At 45.0% G+C, this 19789-nt stretch overlaps 1 protein-coding gene and 1 pseudogene across 1 annotated transcript; both read left to right on the forward strand.

Annotated features, from left to right (window-relative positions):
• The first annotated feature begins 12567 nt into the window (after positions 1–12567).
• On the forward strand, positions 12568–13143 carry LOC117861811 (protein NRT1/ PTR FAMILY 4.6-like). The gene has a single exon (XM_034745342.1). It carries the CDS (start codon positions 12568–12570, stop codon positions 13141–13143), a length of 576 nt encoding a protein of 191 aa, XP_034601233.1.
• A 33-nt stretch (positions 13144–13176) lies between these two features.
• Positions 13177–16040, forward strand: LOC140223210 (uncharacterized; annotated as a pseudogene).
• The last annotated feature ends 3749 nt before the right edge of the window (positions 16041–19789 follow it).

Consider the following 19789-nt stretch of genomic DNA (forward strand, 5'->3'; position numbering starts at 1 on the left):
GGTAGCTGGCATGGGGAGGGGAGGCGATGGGAGGTGGCCGGTGCGGGGAGGAGAGGCCACGGGGAGGGCACCGCGGTAGCGGCCCACGATAGGAGGCACCTCGGGAGGAGGGGAGGAGGCGTGGTGCTGTAGCCCGGCGGTGGAGCGGGCAAGGGAGGGGAGCGGCTTCGGAGTGGGAGAGGGAGGGCTAGGGAAATTTTGGCAGCCTCATAGCATCCCGCGGGCTTCTCAAAAAGTTTGGCTAAGTCCCCGCGGGTACCACCATATATAGGCTACCATTTCCATGTGCGGGTGATGGCATCACCTGCCCTAGAAAATTTTTTCCAGGGGCGGGTGACGCCATCACCCGCACATGGAAATCCTTTCTCCATTTTTATTTTTCTTCTAAAATGTATTTTGGAGCTATTAAATGATCTCAAATGCAAAAGTTGTCAACTGCAAAGTTTAATGTGTCGTTGAGCTCTACAATTTTGATATAATGTTTCTATTCATCCGAGATGAAATGAAAAAGTTTGTATTCAAAAAATACATCCACTAAACACATTCACATGTACTCAAACATATACTCATACATTCACATATACTTATATATTAACATTTAGTCACGCATATGCTCATTTATTTATATATAATTATATACATTTAGACCTCGTTGAGTGTTATAACTTTTGTATAGTGATTCTCTATAATCGAAGTCCTTTGAAAAATTTAAAATTTGTACATTTCAAAACTAGAGAATTTATAATAGCATTTTTGAGTATTAAAAAATCTCAAATGAAAAACATGGCAACTTCAAAAGTGTTAGGTCTCATCGAGCTCTACAATTTTGATATAGATCATATCTATAGTCGAAGTCATTTGAAAATTCAAAATTTTTATATTTCAAAACTAGAGAACTTATAATGATTTTTTGAAGTATTAAACAATTTCAAATTATAAAATTAACAAGTTGACACGACGTCAAGCTTCCACCGCCGCCGCTGCACGCCGCCACAGCTTTCGCCACTGCAGAGGAGGACAAGGGAGGCAAGGCAAGCTATTGACCTTCTCATCGTCCTCTAGCTCCTCGACATCTGTCGAGAACAAGCAAGTGAAGGTCATGTCGAGCAGCTGCCTATCGTCGGTACTAAGCCGCAACTAGTTGGTGCCACTCCCCCTTGTCGACTGCCATATGTGCGGAATCAGGTTGATGTGGCTCAAGAGCAATGGGGGCTACATCATCTACAAGTGCCCAAAAACATTAACGTAATATTGCAACCCTAACATCATGGAATCAATCGTGTTGGAACCATAGGGTTGACTTGCATTTGTGTTGTTGATGTAGGCAGATCCTAGAACATGTGACCAATACTGGTTTGAGCCTCAGTACTTAGAACCATTTGAAGGAAAAATTTTCCCATTTGGTGCCTCCAAACTATCAATTGGCGGGTACTGCTCTAGGAACTGCAGTAGCTCATTCAAGTGCTAGATTTTAGCCTTATTAGCTATCGGCAAGCACTAGTTTTTTGAATGAGATAAGTCAGATAAAGCTGGCAAATTGTGATCTGAAGATGGAGATGTATGAATTGAAGATCCCGTATGGAGAAATCAAAGGGCATGTTAATGAATTGAAGTTGGACTAGGAGAGTTGAAGCATCTTCTAGGGAAGAATAACAAGGCTGCTGTGGCTAAGAAAAATAAGGCTGCTAGGGGTGGATGCAACATGGCTGCCATTACTGCTGTTGTGATCTTGATTGTAGGTGTCATGCTTGGAATCTTTGCCTCACGAGTAGCTAATGCTAAGTGAAGTAATGGATAGTGTAGTAGTGCTATTTGTCAATGAATCTTGGTTCTATTTCTGTTGTGTGGAATTTGTCATTTGGTTATGTTGAGTTGTGATTTATGAACTTCATATGTAATGTGACATGTCTCATCTGTTGTGTGGGATCTAACATTTGATTGTGGTTATGTTGAGTTGTAACATGACTTATCTGTTAGTTTATATATGACATTTATTTTTGTGAGCTATGGTTTATATTTTTGTGAGCTTCTTTCCTGCCATAGTCACATTCAGGAATATAGTGAGGCACTATGCCAAGTGTTCTGTTGAGGATGTCCATGGGACATTCATGCATCAAGGATTGTACACATTTCTATAGGCGGGCCACGTCATCACCCGCCCCTGAAAATAATTTTCGAGAGCGGGTGATGCTGTCACCCGCCCCTAGTTTTTTCCCTCATTTTCGTGGGAATTTCACTTGGCCAACACAAGTGTTGCGAAGGTTTGCTACTTCATTCTTGTGTTATGCTTTGATTTATGCTTTGGAGATGGAAAGATTATTTGCTAGAATGTGATGATGAAGTAGAAAAATGGAGAGGTATTTTGAGCTAGAATGTGAGGGAGATTGATGTGTCATATATAGTATGCATTATTGTAGTGGTTTAAAAATGATGCTACCTTGTCTAGACGGTTTATCTTATCAAATTCAATATGGTTTTTCAAATCCACACTTGTTGAACTTGCATACCGTGTTCATTTCTGCGAGGATGTTCTCCGCCGAGCAGCAACGTATGTCATGGAGGAGGTTCGATTCTACGAGAAAGAGTGGATACGGACATTGTGACCGTGTCCCCTTTTCCGTAGCATCTAACCTCTTTCATGACGAAGTGCGGTGCCACCCAGTTGAGGACATCCTCGCGAGATGATCACGGTCTTCAAGTTCAACAACTTATGCGGTGTTAAGATAATAATTTTTGTACATAGATGGCTTCTGCTACTGGAGGAAGTGGCGATGGTGGGGGCGATCGTGGTTCCTATTATGGCAAGGTTCCAATCATAGTTGGCCCTCAGCATAAGCCGAAGAAAAAGAGCACGATGGAAAAAGCAATGCTTCATTATTTGTAGCAACGTCATGAAGAAGCTGTTGCCGCGGGTCAGGAACCTCCTTTTGGTGGTCGTTATGCTCCACCCTCAGTCTCGGGTGTTTCACGTCCACTTAGTACTACCGTTTCAGGCGGCACAAATAAACCTAAGGATGAGGTTGGGTCAGCGGAACCTTCGTCTTCTCCGTCCAAGGATGCTTAAAGTCCTCCTTGATAATAACCAGTGGATGGCTTGTTGTATTGTATCATGTTGTTTGGGACTTTAATTTAAATATGTGTATTTGGATCTTCATGTTGTTGTATTGTACCATGTTGTTTGGATCTTTAATCGATTTTCACGCGTAATCCATTGTCAAGTGTAATCCATTTTCATACGTAATACGATGCAGATGGACCGGCAATGGATATATAATGCAGACAGGCGGAGCAAGACGTTTATTGATGGCTTGCATTATTTTCTCGAAGTGGCAAAAGCGAACAAGCCAGAGAATGGGTTCGTATGTTGTCCATGCTTCCAATGCAATAACAGGAAGGAGTATTCAAAGGATTCCTGGGGGACTATTCACAGCCACTTGTTTAAATACGGTTTCATGCCTAACTATTTGGTTTGGACCAAGCACGGTGAACTAGGGGTTGTAATGGAAGATGGCGAGGAGGAGGAAGATGACACCATTCCGGACTGGGTTGCAGGCCAAGCTTTTGCAGGTACTACAATGGGCGAGGCTGATGAAGATGAGTTTGCAGAAAATAGCCCTACTGATCACCTTGGTCAGGTGATACGAGATGCATACAGAGATTGCGAAACTGAGAAGGAAGCAGCAAAGTTGCAGCGCATGATAGATGATCATCAAAAATTGTTGTACCCAGGTTGCCAGCAGGGTCATAAAAAACTAGGTACGACACTAAAATTTTTGCAATGGAAGGCAAAAAATGGTGTGTCCGATAAGGCATTTCAGGGGATGTTGAACATTGTCAAGAAGATTCTCCCTGAGAATAATGAATTACCGTCCACAACATATGAAGCTAAACAGATTATTTGCCCTCTCGGATTGGATGTTCAGAAGATACACGCATGCCCTAATGACTGTATCCTCTATCGTGGTGATGAATACGAGAAATTGGATGCTTGTCCCGTCTGCGAAGCCCTACGGTATAAGATCAGGCGAGATGATCCTGGTGATGTCGAGGGGCAGTCTCCCAAGAAGAGAGTTCCAGCGAAGGTGATGTGGTATTTCCATATAATACCACGCTTGAAGCGCTTGTTCAGGAACAAGGCGAATGCTAAGTTGATGCGATGGCACAAAGAAGACCGTAAGGAAGATGAGATGCTGAGACACCCCGCAGATGGGGCACAGTGGAGATCAATTGATAGAACATTCCTAGACTTTGAAAGTGAAGCAAGGAACATAAGGTTTGGTTTAAGCACTGATGGATTCAATCCATTCGGTGAGTTGAGTAGTGGCCATAGTACTTGGCCTGTGACCCTTTGTATGTTCAACCTTCCTCCTTGGCTGTGCATGAAGCAGAAGTTCATTATGATGCCGGCGCTTATCCAAGGCCCAAAACAACCCGGCAACGACATTGACGTGTACCTAAGGCCGTTGGTTGATGACCTTTTACAGCTCTGGAAGGAAGAAGGTGTACGTGTGTGGGATGAGGATAGACAAGAGATCTTTAATCTACGAGCATTGTTGTTCGTAACCATCAACGATTGGACTGCATTGAGTAACCTTTTAGGACAGACAAATAAGGGATATCGGGCATGCACCCACTGTTTAGACGACACAGACAGCATGTACTTGAAGCACTATAAGAAGGTCGTCTATATGGGTCATCGTCGATTTCTCCCTGCTCACCCTTGGAAGGAAATCAAGTTTGATCAATGATACTGATTTGTTCGACAAGGCACACTACACTGTTCTACAACAGTCATCCTTTGTGTCTCCGTATATCAAGCAACACAGGCAGATGGTAGCTTCCAAAAACCCGACCAAATCCGATGCTTGGTATACCCGTCATCACATGGAAACTTTTCTCTCCTGGGTACTCCTCGAATATAAAGGGAATAATAAATATGAAACAAAAGAAGTTTACAAATCTCAAGTCTCATGACTGCCACATGTTGATGACCCAGTTGCTTCCGGTTGTACTGAGGGGTGTTCTACCAGAAAATGTCCGGTTGCCGCTCGTAAAGCTATGCGCGTTTCTCAATGCGATTTCGCAGAAGGCAATCAATCCATCCAAGCTATCAAAGCTACAGAATGATGTGGTGCAATGTCTTGTCAGTTTTGAGTTGTTATTTCCACCATCCTTCTTCAATATTATGACGCACTTACTGGTTCACCTAGTAAAAGAGATTGGTATTCTCGGACCTGTATACCTGCACAATATGTGGCCTTTCGGGAGGTTCATGGCAGTCCTAAAAAACTATGTTCTTAATCGTGCCCGTCCAGAAGGAAGCATCGCCAAGGGATATGGAACAGAGGAGGTGATCGAGTTTTGTGTTGATTTTATTGATTCAATTGACTCGATTGGGGTTCCAACTTCACGCCACGAGGGGAGGCTCCGAGGAATGGGCACCCTTGGAAGGAAATCAAGTTTGAGCAATGATACTGATTTGTTCGACAAGGCACACTACACTGTTCTACAACAGTCATCCTTTGTGTCTCCGTATATCGAGCAGCACAGGCAGATGGTAGCTTCCAAAAACCCGACCAAATCCGATGCTTGGCTTACCCGTCATCACATGGAAACTTTTCCCTCCTGGTTGCGCCAACAACTTATGGGTAACTCTGAGCTTCACCCACAGCTTGCCTGGTTAGCCAGGGGACCTGCTAGCACAATCATCAAATTCCAAGGCTATGAGATAAATGGTTACACATTTTACACGAGAGCCCAGGACCAGAAAAGCACGAACCAGAATAGTGGTGTCCGCATAGATGCCATGGACAGAAATAATAGCAAGGAGTCGTATTATGGTTTCATACAGGAGATATGGGAACTCGAATACGGACCGCTGTACATCCCTCTATTTCTTTGCAATTGGGTGAAGCTAACTGCCGTCACCAAAGATCAGTACGGAATGACAATAGTAGATCTGAGCAAGATTGGATACAGTGATGACCCATTCGTACTTGCCAATGATGTGCATCAGGTGTTCTATGTGAAGGACATGTGCAGCAAACCCAAGAGGAATCCAGAAGAGACATGGGAGCCAAAGTGCCACATAGTTCTTCCAGGTAAAAGAAAAATCGTGGGAGTCGAGGATAAAACAGACCAATCAGATGATTATGATCAGTTTGATGGCATGCCTCCATTCGCCGTTGAAGTTGATCCAAGCATCCTGCTATCCAAAGAAGAGGCTCCGTACTTACGCCGCGATCATGATCAAGGAACTTTCGTGAAGAAGAAATTTTACAACGTTGTATTGTAATGCGTTAAATGTACATGACCTTTGTGTATTAATTGATACAATTTGTAATTTACCCTATGTATGATTTCATGTGTTCTTAAATTTGTTAGGTGAAGATTTTATAGATAAACATGAACAATGTTAACCACAAACAAACATGGATTTTTCTGCGCATTGAAATTATTTAATTGAATAATTTCTTGATCACAGCAATGCAGTAAAATAAATATTTTAGAGGCTAAATGAACTGGTATAGAATTAATGATTAATTCATTCTTATTGTCAATTTACTCGTTAATTAAATATATTTTTGCATGTACAAAATCTGTGAAGGTTTTGTTTTTCATCCTGAAATGCAGTGAAAAGATAAAATAAAATCCATTTCCAAAAAATAGGCCGGAGAAAAAAACTAGGAAAAAAGACCTTTTGTCTCGGGTGCTAACAGCAACAGGGACAAAAGGCTCCCCTTTTATCCCGGTTGCATATCCCGGTTGCAAACGGCAACCGGGATAAAAGGGTACTTTTCGTCTCCCGCCCCGACGTACCCTTTTATCCCGGTTGCCAACTGCAACCGGGATAAAAGGGGGGCCTTTTATCCTGGTTGGTGGTGCCACCCGGGATAAAAGGGTACGCTCCCAGCCCCACCTGGCGGGGGCACCCTTTTGTCCCGGGTCCCGTCACCAACCGGGATAAAAGGGGGGGCCTTTTATCCCGGTTGGTGACGGGACCCGGGACAAAAGGTCCTTTTGTCCCGGGTGCCATTATGAACCGGGATAAAGGGGGGGGGGGTTAAAAGGCACTGTACTCCCTTCTACCCCCACGCCAGTTACACTTAGCCAAATTTTCGCCAAGTCCCGCGCGTTCTGCTCCGCTGTCGCCGTCCGTCCGCCTCCCTCGCTGGCCGCCGCCGTCGTCGTCCCCCATTGCGCCGGCTGTCGTCGTCCTGCCGCCGACCGCGCCCACACATCGTCGTCCTCCATCCCCCCGGCCGGCCCGCCTCGATCCTCCTCGTCCGTCGACGCGCCCGGCCCCCACCTCGTCGCCTCTGGCCACCGGCTCCATCCTCGTCGCCCCTCGTCGCCGTCTCATCGCCGTCCCGCCTACGCCGCCGTCGTCGTCGTCGCCTCGGCCGCCGTCCTCGCCGCACCGGCCGCCGCCGTCCCGCCGCCCCGGCCGCCGCCGTCCCACCGACCCGGCCACCTCGTCGCCCCGGCCACCGTCGACGACCTCGCGCGAGAGGTCCGCCGCCGCGCCGGCCGGCAGCGCCGGGAGGGCCTTTTTTTTTAAGTTAGAAAATTAAGTTATATTTTTATGATAGATTTTTAATTTTGATTGTTAAGATATTAAAATTAAGTTATATTTTTAAGTTAGATTTTTTAGTTAGATTGTTAAGTTATATTTTTAAGTTAGAAAATAAAGTTAGAAATTCGTAGTAGGCACCGCCGTCCCCTCCGTCGTCCTGCCGTCGTGACCGCTGCCGTCCCGCCGCCCGTCACAACCTAGTAGGCACCGCCCGTCACAACCTAGTAGGCACCGCCCGTGGTTCCGGGGAACCGTCCCCGCCTCCGCCATACCACCGCCCTGACCGCCGCCATCACAACCTAGGCACCGCCCGTGGTTCCAGGGAACTGTCCCCGCCTTTGCCGCCCTGATCGCCGCCATCACAACCTAGGCACCGCATGTGGATATTGCTAGAAATTCGTAGAAATTCATCGAAATTCGTAGAAATTCGTATAAATATTCCGAACTTTGTAGGATTCATGTTATTTTATGATTCCATTATATACATGTATGATTCCGGACTTTGTAGGACTTTGTAGAAATTTGTAGTAAGACGATTTCTATGACTGTCATGTATGATTCCATGTATGTTTCCATCAATAGTTGAAATGGCAGACGATGAGACCGCAAGGTATATCATGGAGCAGATAATCGCTGGTGATGGTAGTGGCGACAACGTTCCACTATCATACACGGATGAAGAGGGCACCCAGGCGGACATGTTCCTCAACATATCCGCCGATGGGAATGAAGAGCAACAGCCGCAGCAACAACTTGCCATGGCGGAAGGTTCCGGCGAGGTATATATAACCATACTTGTATTGTTTCACGCCATCGTTACTACTATGTACTAATTAACGAATCTTGAACTGTTAGCCCTCCGGATCGACACAAGGGCAGAAGACCCGAGGTCGTACAAAGGTGATGGAAGGGAGGCTTGTCATCACGGAAGTGACAGAAGAGGGTAGGCCGGTTGCTCCTGAGAAAGTAGCAAAGACGTACGTGAGTCAGATCGGGGCAATTGTCCGGGACAACGTGCCTATCAGCATCAGAGAATGGAAGGGCAGAAGCACTAATCCGTACGCCCTTCTGGAGACAGAAAAGAATATGCTGTGGGAAGACGTGAAGAGACATTTCACATTCCCCGAAGGATATAGTGAGAAGGATGTCAAAGCGTGGACGCTTAAGAAGATGGCTACTCGATTCCAGACATTCAAGAAGATGCTGGATACCCACTACATCAAGAAGGGCCGAACTCCAGACTTCAACGCGTGGCCAAAGTTGAGGGACCACTGGGATGCATTTGTTGAATATAAGAGGAGTGAAGACGGTATGAAAAAGATCACGACCAACACAGCAAATGCTAGTCAGAAGGGCTACCACCATCATTTGGGGCGAGGTGGGTATGGCTCAGCAATTCCCAAGTGGAGGAAGATGGAACAAGATCTGATCGAACGGGGAATCGTACCTGCAACTATTGAATGGCCCGAACGATCAAAAAATTGGTACTATGCTCATGGAGGCTCCCTAAGCCAAGAGGATGGGACGTTGATTTTTAATGACACAATACGTGAGAAGGCCGAACATCTCATGAAGAACATTGAAGATTCTAAGGCTGGGAGGTTGAAGGTGGACCGAGAAAATGATGAGCTCACATTGGCCCTCGGTAATCAAGAGCACTCAGGACGTTGCCGAGGGTTTGGGGTGGTTCCGTGGAAGTTTGCTTTCCGAGGCGACAACGCCTCGTACAGAAGCCGGAAGCGAAGAAAGGAACAGATCGAGGAGAGCTGGCGGCAGATGCTAGAACAAAGAATGATGGATGAAATCAATCGGCGGGTGAACCACGCAGTTGCGGAGTTGGCCCAATCTGGAGCATTGCTGATTCCTAACACCACCAGCCCTTCTCAACGCCTCTTGAGCAGTTGTGCTTCTACAGGGGTCCCCGATGCGTAGACGCCCAGTTTACCCGTGGAGGAGCAACAAATCCCCGTGGATGCCATCACACAACGGACCTCATGTGAGCTGCATGCACCGGTCGGCAACCTCACTATTAAGGTATACTTGTACATAATATTTATGCAATCTTGTCAATTGATCCAGGCCTCGAGATCGGAGTTCAACTTGTTTACTTCTACTATATGTACAGGTAGCGTACGGGAGTGCGTTAGCAACCCTGGCGGGGCAGAGCAGTCATGGCATGGAAATTCCACCAGGCTACGCCAGCGTCCACATAGAGCAAATAGTTGATAGCCAGTATGAAGGTCTAGAGCTCGACCTCCCGGGAGGCGACGGGGAAAAGACATTGGTAGATGCGCTTCATGGGATCATTCTATGGCGAAAACGCTACATCATTATTCCCGGCACGGAGCCATCTCCTCAGAGCTCAAGACCGTTCCCCGTAGATCCCCAGCAACGACCTTCTCCTCATACCTCGAGACCGTCATCTCCTGCTCCAGGACCGTCCCTTCCATCTATATCAAGGTCTCCATCTCCACCACATCCTGGTGCTGGGAGCGATGAAGACAATAACAACACCCCTCCCCGATCACCGTCGCCGGCACCAAGAGCGGCCCCCTTGAAGGAACCTGCACCACCACTAAAGAAGTCACGAGCACCGCCTCCCAAGCAAAGATAGAGAAAGAAGAAAACAAAGGAGCCTGAAGTGACTCGTAAGGAACACTGGGAGGCAATGTCTCATGCGGAACAGTGGGCAGAAATCCAACGAGAGGCCAGTGAGTGGTTCAAGAAACAAGCCGAAGAAAAAAAAAGCAAGGGAGATGGAGCCAGCGCCAGTAAGTCGGCGAGATTTAAACTTTTTTATCAGGATGGAAGAAGGAGCCAAGAAAAGGATACCACTCTTATCAAACTATGAACGGGCTTTAGTAAAGGCTGATGAAAAGGATAAAAGGAAAGGAAAGTCATCTTCCAGCGGTCCTGTCCCCGACCTCAGCCATTTATCAAAAAAAGATGCTCAACGGGTAAAAGCAATGCCCTTGGATCAACAAGCAAATGTATTGAAGTTCATGGAAGAAACAGGTCTGGGACTTGATGAATGCATAGGGCAAGTTGAGACACCAACTGCACCGCGCCTTGAGCCGAGATAGCCTTATGAGCTAGGCAAACCTCTAGTAAAGCCTTCATTGGTACGGAAGCTATCAACAAAGATGTACGCATTCCATCAATGGTACATGATGGCATCCGCCGACTCGAGGGAGATGATCGTCCTGAAGGTAAAACCGATAGATTTTCACGGTGAAGGGGAGAAAGTGCTGTGGCTAGACTTCAAGGATATATACGAAGTGGACCATCATGATGCCCTGGATGTCTCTCTGATCAGCGCTTGGGTTCTGTAGGTGTCCGTTTATCTCTACATGTAAATTTTGGCGTGCGTCACCGTACTAACTTCGTCTTCCATTTCATGTAGGATGCTAATTCAGACATGCCGCCGAGAGGCGTACCTACATGTAGGCTTCATGGATCCATCTGTAGTTAACCAACAACAGATACAATTAGCGTCGGAAAAAACCTTTGCGGAAGTATACAGTTTCCTAGACAAACAAACATTCAAGGATTTCATACTACTTCCATACAACTTCAAGTAAGTGTGTGTATACCGTCTACTTTCGATGTCTTTTTCCTTATCTCTACATGTTAGTTAGCTCTAATATGCATGAACATTTTACGCACGCAGCTTCCACTGGATCCTTATTATAATTGAGCCTGAAAGAAGCCACGTCACTGTCTTCGATTCGTTGAGGAAAGATCCGGTGGAGTTCCAAGAAGTGCAAGACATGCTAGGCTTGTAATAATTCTAGACCTTTATCTCTATGCATAAGTTTATTTCCTAAATTTTATCCCTGTTACACTATATCATTCATTATTCTAATCCGCAGCGCATGGAAACAATTCATAAGGACACACAAAGGTCCATTCAAAGAAAAACTTACGTGGAACACAGACTTCCCGGTACATATGAAGTCTGCACATTTATTACATTGTATAACACGAATATTTCATAACTTATTTTTTTCCGCACTGAAGTGCTTAAGACAAGAACCCGGGAATAATCTATGTGGCTACTACATCTGTGAGCACATGCACAACTCCTTATATGTATTTGTTCGTGTAACATTCACAAATTTCCAAATTATAGATGTTAAATATTCAACAAGGACAATTGAAGGAAGAAAGAGTAGCGGCAATATGTGAAGGTCTCATTGGATTCCTAATGGACGAGGTGGTAAATCCAAAAGGAGAATTTTATTACGATGGATGACAATTAGACACTCCAATCAGCAACACCACGACGGGAAGATTGTAGACAGATACTTTGATTTATTTGTATATATAATACGCGCTAATTATGATTGATTTGTACTAAGCTAGTTGAATTGTGTATAAGAATTGTGTATATATATATATAGTAATTGTATAATTACAAATCCCATTCATTTAAATACTAGTTGATTTCGTTCTAAAAAAATCTCAACTACTAAAGGTTAACAAATTAAAAGGGCCGCGGTACTACGTACGTGATGCATGCATGAAAAATTCAGGCGCCACGGCAGTGCCATGCAGGCGCCATTTAGTCTCGATTGGAATCCAGCCGGGACTAAAGGGTTACCCTTTAGTCCCAGTTGGGAAATCCAACCGGGACTAAAGGGGAACCCTTTAGTCCCGATCGCTTCTACCAACCGGGACTAAAGGGCCTGTCCCGCGCCTGGCATGCCAGGCCCTTTAGTCCCGGTTGGTGACACCAACCGGGACTAAAGGGGGACCTTTACTCCCGGTTAAAAGACCCAGGACTAAAGACCCCCCCCTTTTGTCCCGGTTGGTTTATCCCGGATGGATTTTCGAGAGATATGCACCCTACCAACCGGGACTAAAGGCCAATTCTCTACCAGTGATAGTTGGAACAGAGAATGTAGTCAAAATACACCAGTAATGCGTTATCATAGTAATAAACAATTGACATTGGACTATGGTTGTCACAATTCACAAAAACTGTATGCATGCTTGCCAAATTCTTGGACAAAGCTTGCATAAATACCGGGAGAGATGGAGCATGGTCCGTCTACGACGCGGCAAAGGTTGAGGCGACGAAGATTGTACTCCACATGCTTCCACTTGTCTTCAGCGCCACCGTAGCCCTTGTGTCAAGTCCTCTTCTCGTCGCCTTCACGGTGCAGCAAGGAGGCACCATGAAAACACGACTGGGGTGGGTGCAGGTTTACCCGGCGATGCTTGCCATCATCCCATCCGCATTCCAGATGCTGATGCTTGTAGCCTACGACCGATTCCTCGTGCCATTCCTGCAGCATCGCACGGGCTACGAGGGAGCCATCACCCACCTACAACTCGTCTGTGTAGGCTATGTGGCAAACATAGTTGCGCCGGTGGTTGCGGCCATTGTCGAGAGGAAGAGGAAAGAGATGGCAGCCACCGGCGTGCAGATGTCACTCTTCTGGCTCGCGCTGCAGTCCTTCCTTCTGGGCATGCAGGAAACGACATCCTTTGTGGGTCTGCTCGAGTTCTTCAACAGCGAGGCGCCCCGCAGTATGAAATCCATCGGAGTTGCGCTCTTCTAGTGCCAGACCGGCCTGGCCTCGTTCCTGGGGACGATGCTGGTGCGGCTGGTGAATCGTATCACCCGCCATGGCAGCGGGCATGGGTTGCTGGTGTTAGAGTTTGATCTCCATCGACTCGATCCAACAACTGAGTCAGACCCTATCTCCCGTCCTGATCGGGGGCGCACAAACAACTCATGGCTGCAGCTCCCGTCGTGCAACGATATAAAGAGAGATGTGGGGGCCGGGGGCATGCACGCTGAAGTTCATCACCGTGCCTCACTTGCCCACCTATCAGAAACCCGATCTACTAGGCGCTGTAGTGGCGGGAAGCACCGCCACCACCTGCGTCGTGCCGCCGTCTCCGCCCTCACCGTCGACACTGCCACCTTCACCAACTCCTTCCCCATAGCGAGCTCGTCCTCCAAACTTGATGGTCAGTGTCTCTACTCTCTCTATCTCTCTCCCTCCCTCTCGGTTATTCTTGATTAGCCATAGGACATATTGATCTTAGCCTAAGTTTGAGTTAATTACCCACTAGATGAACCCCAATTGATCTCTGGTTAAGTTTTTTGAGTCGGTGCTAAGCTAATTAAGTTCTATCGTTAAGTATTTTGAGTCAATGCTAAGTTAATTAAGTTCTATCAATGGCATCAGATCCGTGTTTTGACAGCAATCTAGTTTGGGGAAGTTACAATTTGAATCCCACCCATGAGTTCACACCAACACAGATATTAAGAAGGAGGGGAATCGAATCAAAGTACCTAACCCTAAAGATGACGACCGCCGGACTTCAACCGACGGCCGTCGATTGTCAAACCCTAACCCTAACGAGAAGATCCAGAGAAAGAGGCCTTTGGGGGAGCTTATCTTTATTCCGAATGTCACCGGATCCGCTCCGAGAAGAAGCCAGGTTCTGCCGCCGATGCTTGTGTCGCTAAGGGCCCTCTCGCCGCGCTGCTCGATGGCGACGTGCTAACCCTCGGGTGAACAGATGTGCCAGCGAAGGGGGCTGCGGAGGGGCCACTGGGGCCGCTAGTGAAAGGCAGAAGGGGGAGCCACGCGCCATGTCGAGCTTTGGTCCACTCCGCTTGGCGCCGCCACTCACTTGCACTCACTCGCTCTCTCGTGCTTGCGGCGGAGGAAGGAAGGAAATGACCTAGGGTTGGCCGAGCATGACACGGAAAGGGGTTTTGTTTCCCCAAAAATGAGGATCAGCTGTTGATCATGAATGGACGGCCGAGATACGTCGGGCTAGCTTTTCTTTACAGCCCAGGCAGAAGGTGGAATTGGCAGCCCAGGCCCAGGTTGTGGCCTAGGAAAGCCACGCAGGCAAACACACCAAGCAGGCCAGGCCGTATTGTCGCGTGGGCTGATAGAACAGTAGACTTTGACCCCTTTTCTTTTTCTTTTAGAGTGAATTTTCGTATTTTTCCTTGGAAATTGATTAATGGCTAAAGTAAAATTAGTTTTTAAGGAATTTTTTCCTATGGGTAAAATGCACGAATCAAGTTTAAGACTCAGTGACAAGCTTCCATTGTGTTAAGTTTAAGTTGAGTTGAACTTTTGGCATTATTTTGCCAATTTATGCGTTAAGTTAATTATTTTGATCTATTTTTCTAATGAAATTCAAACCAATGGGAAAATTTAATTAGAAAATAAGTAATTTTTCTAACTATAATAATTTTATCTACTGACCAGTGTTGTTGATGAGATTATTATAGTAGCAAGTTTTATATTATCATTATTTATTCTATTTCTGCCCAACAATGATGTAGAATTAATATTGAGATTTCATGTTTTAATTGGACCAACGTTGAATTAATTCATGTGTTGTTTTGTTTCTGACTTTTGTTTTCAGGCAATCTATTAAGTTATATCTCATCCATAGAGCCCCTCAATGCAGGGAATTATGGCTCATGGCGAGAGAAGATTGAGACAGCGCTTGCGCTGTTAGACATTGATCTCGTACTGATGACTGATTGCCCCGTTGCTCCTAAGGACCCTGTGAGGGATGAAAATGAGAGCGCTGAGGATTTCACCGCCCGAGTACATGAGCATGCACCTGTTAGAATGAAATACGATCTTGATCGTGCGTAGTGGGATTAGTGAAACCGCAAGTGTTTGATGGTGATTAAGAGCTCCATTGAGGGGGCAATAAGGGGAGCAATCCCAGAATGCACCACTGCTAAGGAGTACCTAAAGAAAGTGGTGAGTCAGTTTACTGGCTCTTCAAAGGCTTATGCAAGCACTCTTATTAAGAGGCTTTTCATTGAAAGGTACACTGCTGGTGGGGTAAGGGAGCACATATTAAGAATGAGTAACATGGCATCTAAGCTTAAACCTATGGACATGGGGCTTGATGCTGAGTTTCTAGTTCATTTGATCTTTGCCTCCCTACCTAAGGGATTTGGGGCTTTTGTTGTTAATTACAACTCACAGCCTGATAAGTGGGGCATTGAGAAGCTCATTGCCATGTGTGTGCAAGAAGAGAAAAGAATTAAGAGCTCACGTGGTGATTCTATCAACTATGTGTGGTAAAATAAGAAGAGGAATTATTATAACAAGAATTCTAAGCCACAAGGGAAACCTTAGTGGGACAATGCCTCATTTTCTAAGGCACATGGAAAGACTTCACAAAATGATCACCATCAGAGATCAAACCATGAAGTGGTGGTGGACAAGGACACTTGCAAGTGGTGCAAGAAGAAGGGACACTATTAGAAAGATTCTGTGGATTTCCTAAAGCATCTGTGCAAGAAAGGTGAGGACCTTATTACATTTGTAGATGAGTCCTTGTATTTAAGTTATGCAAAATCTACTTGGTTGATTGATTTAGGTACAACTATTCATGTTGCAAATTCATTACAGGGATTCCATACAAGGAGGACCCTGCAAAGAGGAGAAAGAACCATTAAGGTAGCAAATGACGTTGAAGTTGAAGTTGAAGCCATTGGAGAACTCCCATTAGAATTAATTGATAGTTTTGTACTTCATCTACAAGATGTTCTCTATGTACCCTCTTTGCAAAGAAATTTAATAAGTGTCTTGCGCTTAGACAGTGATGGATTTGCTTGTCACTTTGGTGATGGACAATGTAAGACTAAGTTTAATAACAAGTGTATTGGTCTTGCCTTAAGATAACATGAGCTTTATTTGCTATCACATGGTGAGAATGTGAATGTTGTGAGCACTGAGAATGTGAATGCCTCCTCGTCTACGAATGTAAGAAATAAGCGGAAAAGAATTGATGACGTATCTTCGAAATTATGACACTATCGTTTAGGCCATATTTCAAGGGGGAGAATTGAACGATTAATTAAGGAATCAATTCTTCCGCCCTTAATTCAGATTTAAAGCAATGCATTGATTGCATTAAGGGACAGTATATATGTTAAGAAAATTAAGAAAGACACCAAATGAAGCGTAGGAATTTTAGAAATAATTCACACAGACATCTGTTGTCTGTTTCCTGACATCTGTGGATGGTTATGATTCATTTATAACATTGATAGATGAGTATTCACATTATGGCTATATTTATCCAATTAAGGAATGATCAGAAGCGTTGGATAAATTTAAAATATTTAAGGCTGAAGTAGAAAATCAACATAATTTAATGATTAAGATAGTAAGATCTGACCGTGGGGGGAAGTACTACGGTCGACATACTCCATATGGCCATGTTCCTGGACCTTTTGCAAAAGTTTCTACAGGAAAATGGCATAGTTGCCCAGTACTCCCACACCGGGTGAGCCTCGGCAGAACAGAGTAGCTGAAAGACAGAACCGTACCTTAATGGATATGGTGAGAAGTATGATAAGTTACTCCACTTTACCGATTAATTTGTGGATGGAGTTGTTAAAAGCCTCCATTCACATTCTTAGTTGGGTTCCCAATAAGTCGGTGTCTAAAACATCATATGAGTTGTGGACTAGAAGAGAGCCCTCACTGAACTATTTGTGTGTGTGGGGTTGTCCGGCTAAGACTAAAGTATTTAACCCAAATATTGAAAAACTAGATCCTAAGACAGTTAGTTGCCATTTTAGTGGCTATCCAGATAAGTCTAAAGGTTTTCATTTCTACTGTCTTGACAGACATACTAAGTTTGTAGAAAAACGAGACATGCTATCTTTTTGGAGGATGAGATGGTCAGCGGGAGCATGGTAGCCCGAGAAATTAGCCTTGAGGAGAAGCGGGTATACGTACCCACTCCGATGCTTGAGGAAACATTTTTCTCGATACCTGTTGCTGCTACACCGACAGTGCTAGACACTGTGGTAATAGCATCTGTTGCTAGTTCTCCTATGGCAACAACAAATCAAGATGAGGAACCTATCCTTCAGGATCCTATAGAACCTATTGTCACACATGAGGAAGAGCTGCAACAGCCCCATATGGAAGATGCACCAAATGTTGAGGCCCCCAAAAGGTCTCAAAGAGTTAGAAATCTAGCTACTCCTGATGACTACGAAGTCTATGTTAGTGAAGAAGTTCAAATGGAGGAAGATCCCACCTCGTTTGAAGAAGCCATGAGAAGCGCTCACTCATCAAAATGGCTTGAAGCTATGGAAGATGAAATGAGATCTATGAGTAGCAATAAAGTCTGGGATCTATGACTCCAAAGGGAATGTGGAAAGATATAAAGCGCGACTTGTGGTAAAAGGCTTCATGCAAAGAGAAGGAATAGATTATAATGAGACATTTTCTCCAGTCTCATGTAAGGATTCCTTTAGAATCATAATGGCTTTAGTGGCGCACTATGACTTAGGATTACATCAGATGGATGTTAAGATGGCATTTCTCAACGGGGATTTGGATGAAAATATTTACATGGCACAACCCAACGGTTTTGTCGTGGAAGGAAAAGAACATATGGGATGCCGCCCAATGAAATCCATTTACGGATTAAAACAAGCCTCTAGATATTGGTATTTGAAGTTTGATGAAACTATAAGAAAATTTGGGTTTAGTCAGTATAAGGTGCACAATTGCGTTTATGCAAAGTTCAAGAATGGGAAATTCATTTTTCTCATCCTATTTGTAGATGACATCTTACTCGCTAGTAGTGATGTTAATATGCTATTGGAGACGAAGACGTTTTTGTCCTTGAATTTTGACATGAAAGATCTCAGTGAAGCATCGTTCGTTTTACGAAGTGAAATTGACCAAGATAGAAGTATAGGGGTTTTAGGATTATCGAAAAAGGCATACTTAGAAAAGATTCTAAAGAAATACAATATGCATGTGAGTAAACCTACGCTTGCTCCCATAGTTAAGGGCGATAGATTTGGGAATTTTCAATGTCCCAGGAACCAATACGAGATCGATCAAAAGAAAGCGGTTCCATATGCTCAAGTATGTACATGCCCTGACTTCGCTTTTTTGACCGGGATACTTGGCAGATATCAGGATAATCAAGGAATAGATCACTGGAGAATAGTAAAGAAGGCATTGCGTTATACGCAAGGAACAAAAGGCCTAATGTTAACGTACAAAAGAACTAATTCCCTAGAAATAGAACAGTACTCAGATTCAGATTTTGCGGGAGATGTAGACGATAGAAAGTCCACGTCAGGTTATGTATTCACCCTCGTAGGTGGATCCATATCGTGGAAAAGCTCCAAGCAAACTGTCACTGCATCGTCCACAATGTATGCCAAGTTTGTAGCATGTTATGAGACCACGGGACAGGCAAAATGGCTAAAGAAATTTGTACCCGGGTTGAAAGTGGTAGACAACATTCAAAAGCCACTCAAGATGTATTGCGGCAATGAGCTAGCAGTGTTTTATGCTCACAAAAATAAGTCAAGTGGTGCTGCCAAACACATTGACATCATGTTTTATGTTGTGAAAGAGAAAATCCAGGATCATACCATTAGTCTCGAGCATATAAGGACAAAAGAAATGCTCACGGATCCGCTCACCAAAGGCTTACCACCTAATGTGTTCAGAGAACACTTAGCCGGCATGGGTTTACGAGAAAGCCTATCATCCCTGGATACTACGGGCCCAGAATAAGTTAATAATCTGTTTCAAAATAGAAAGGTGTATTGTAGCTATTGAATCCGATAATACGTAACTCACTATCATGACGAGGCATGCTCTACACACTAATCTATAATGAAATGGGTGCCAAGTTAAGTGTTAAAGTTTAAGTCTAAGTTTAAACATAAGGTGAGATCAAGCGTGAGAATGTTAGAGTTTGATCTCCACCGACTCGGTCCAACAACTGAGTTGGACCCTATCTCGCGCGCTGATCGGGGGCGCACAACCAACTCATGGTTGTGGGCCCTATCACGTAGTGCTATAAAGAGAGAGGTGGGGGCTGGGGGCACGCACGCCGAAGTTTATTGCCGTACCTCACCTGCCCACCTAACAGAAACCCGATCTACTAGGCGCTGTAGCGGCGGGAAGCACCGCCACCACCTGTGCCGTGCCGCCGTCTCCGCCCTCGCCGTTGACACCGCCATCTTCACCGACTCCTTCCCCATAGTGAGCTCGTCCTCCAAGCCTGATGGTCGGTGTCTCTACTCTCTCTATCTCTCTCTCTCTCTCCCTCTCGGTTTATTCTTTATTAGCCATAGGACATATTGATCTTAGCTTTAGTTGAGTTAATTACCCACTAGATGAACCCCAATTGATCTCTGGATAAGTTTTTTTGAGT

Source organism: Setaria viridis, chromosome 6 (genome assembly GCF_005286985.2).
Source record: "Setaria viridis chromosome 6, Setaria_viridis_v4.0, whole genome shotgun sequence".
Lineage (NCBI taxonomy): Eukaryota > Viridiplantae > Streptophyta > Magnoliopsida > Poales > Poaceae > Setaria > Setaria viridis.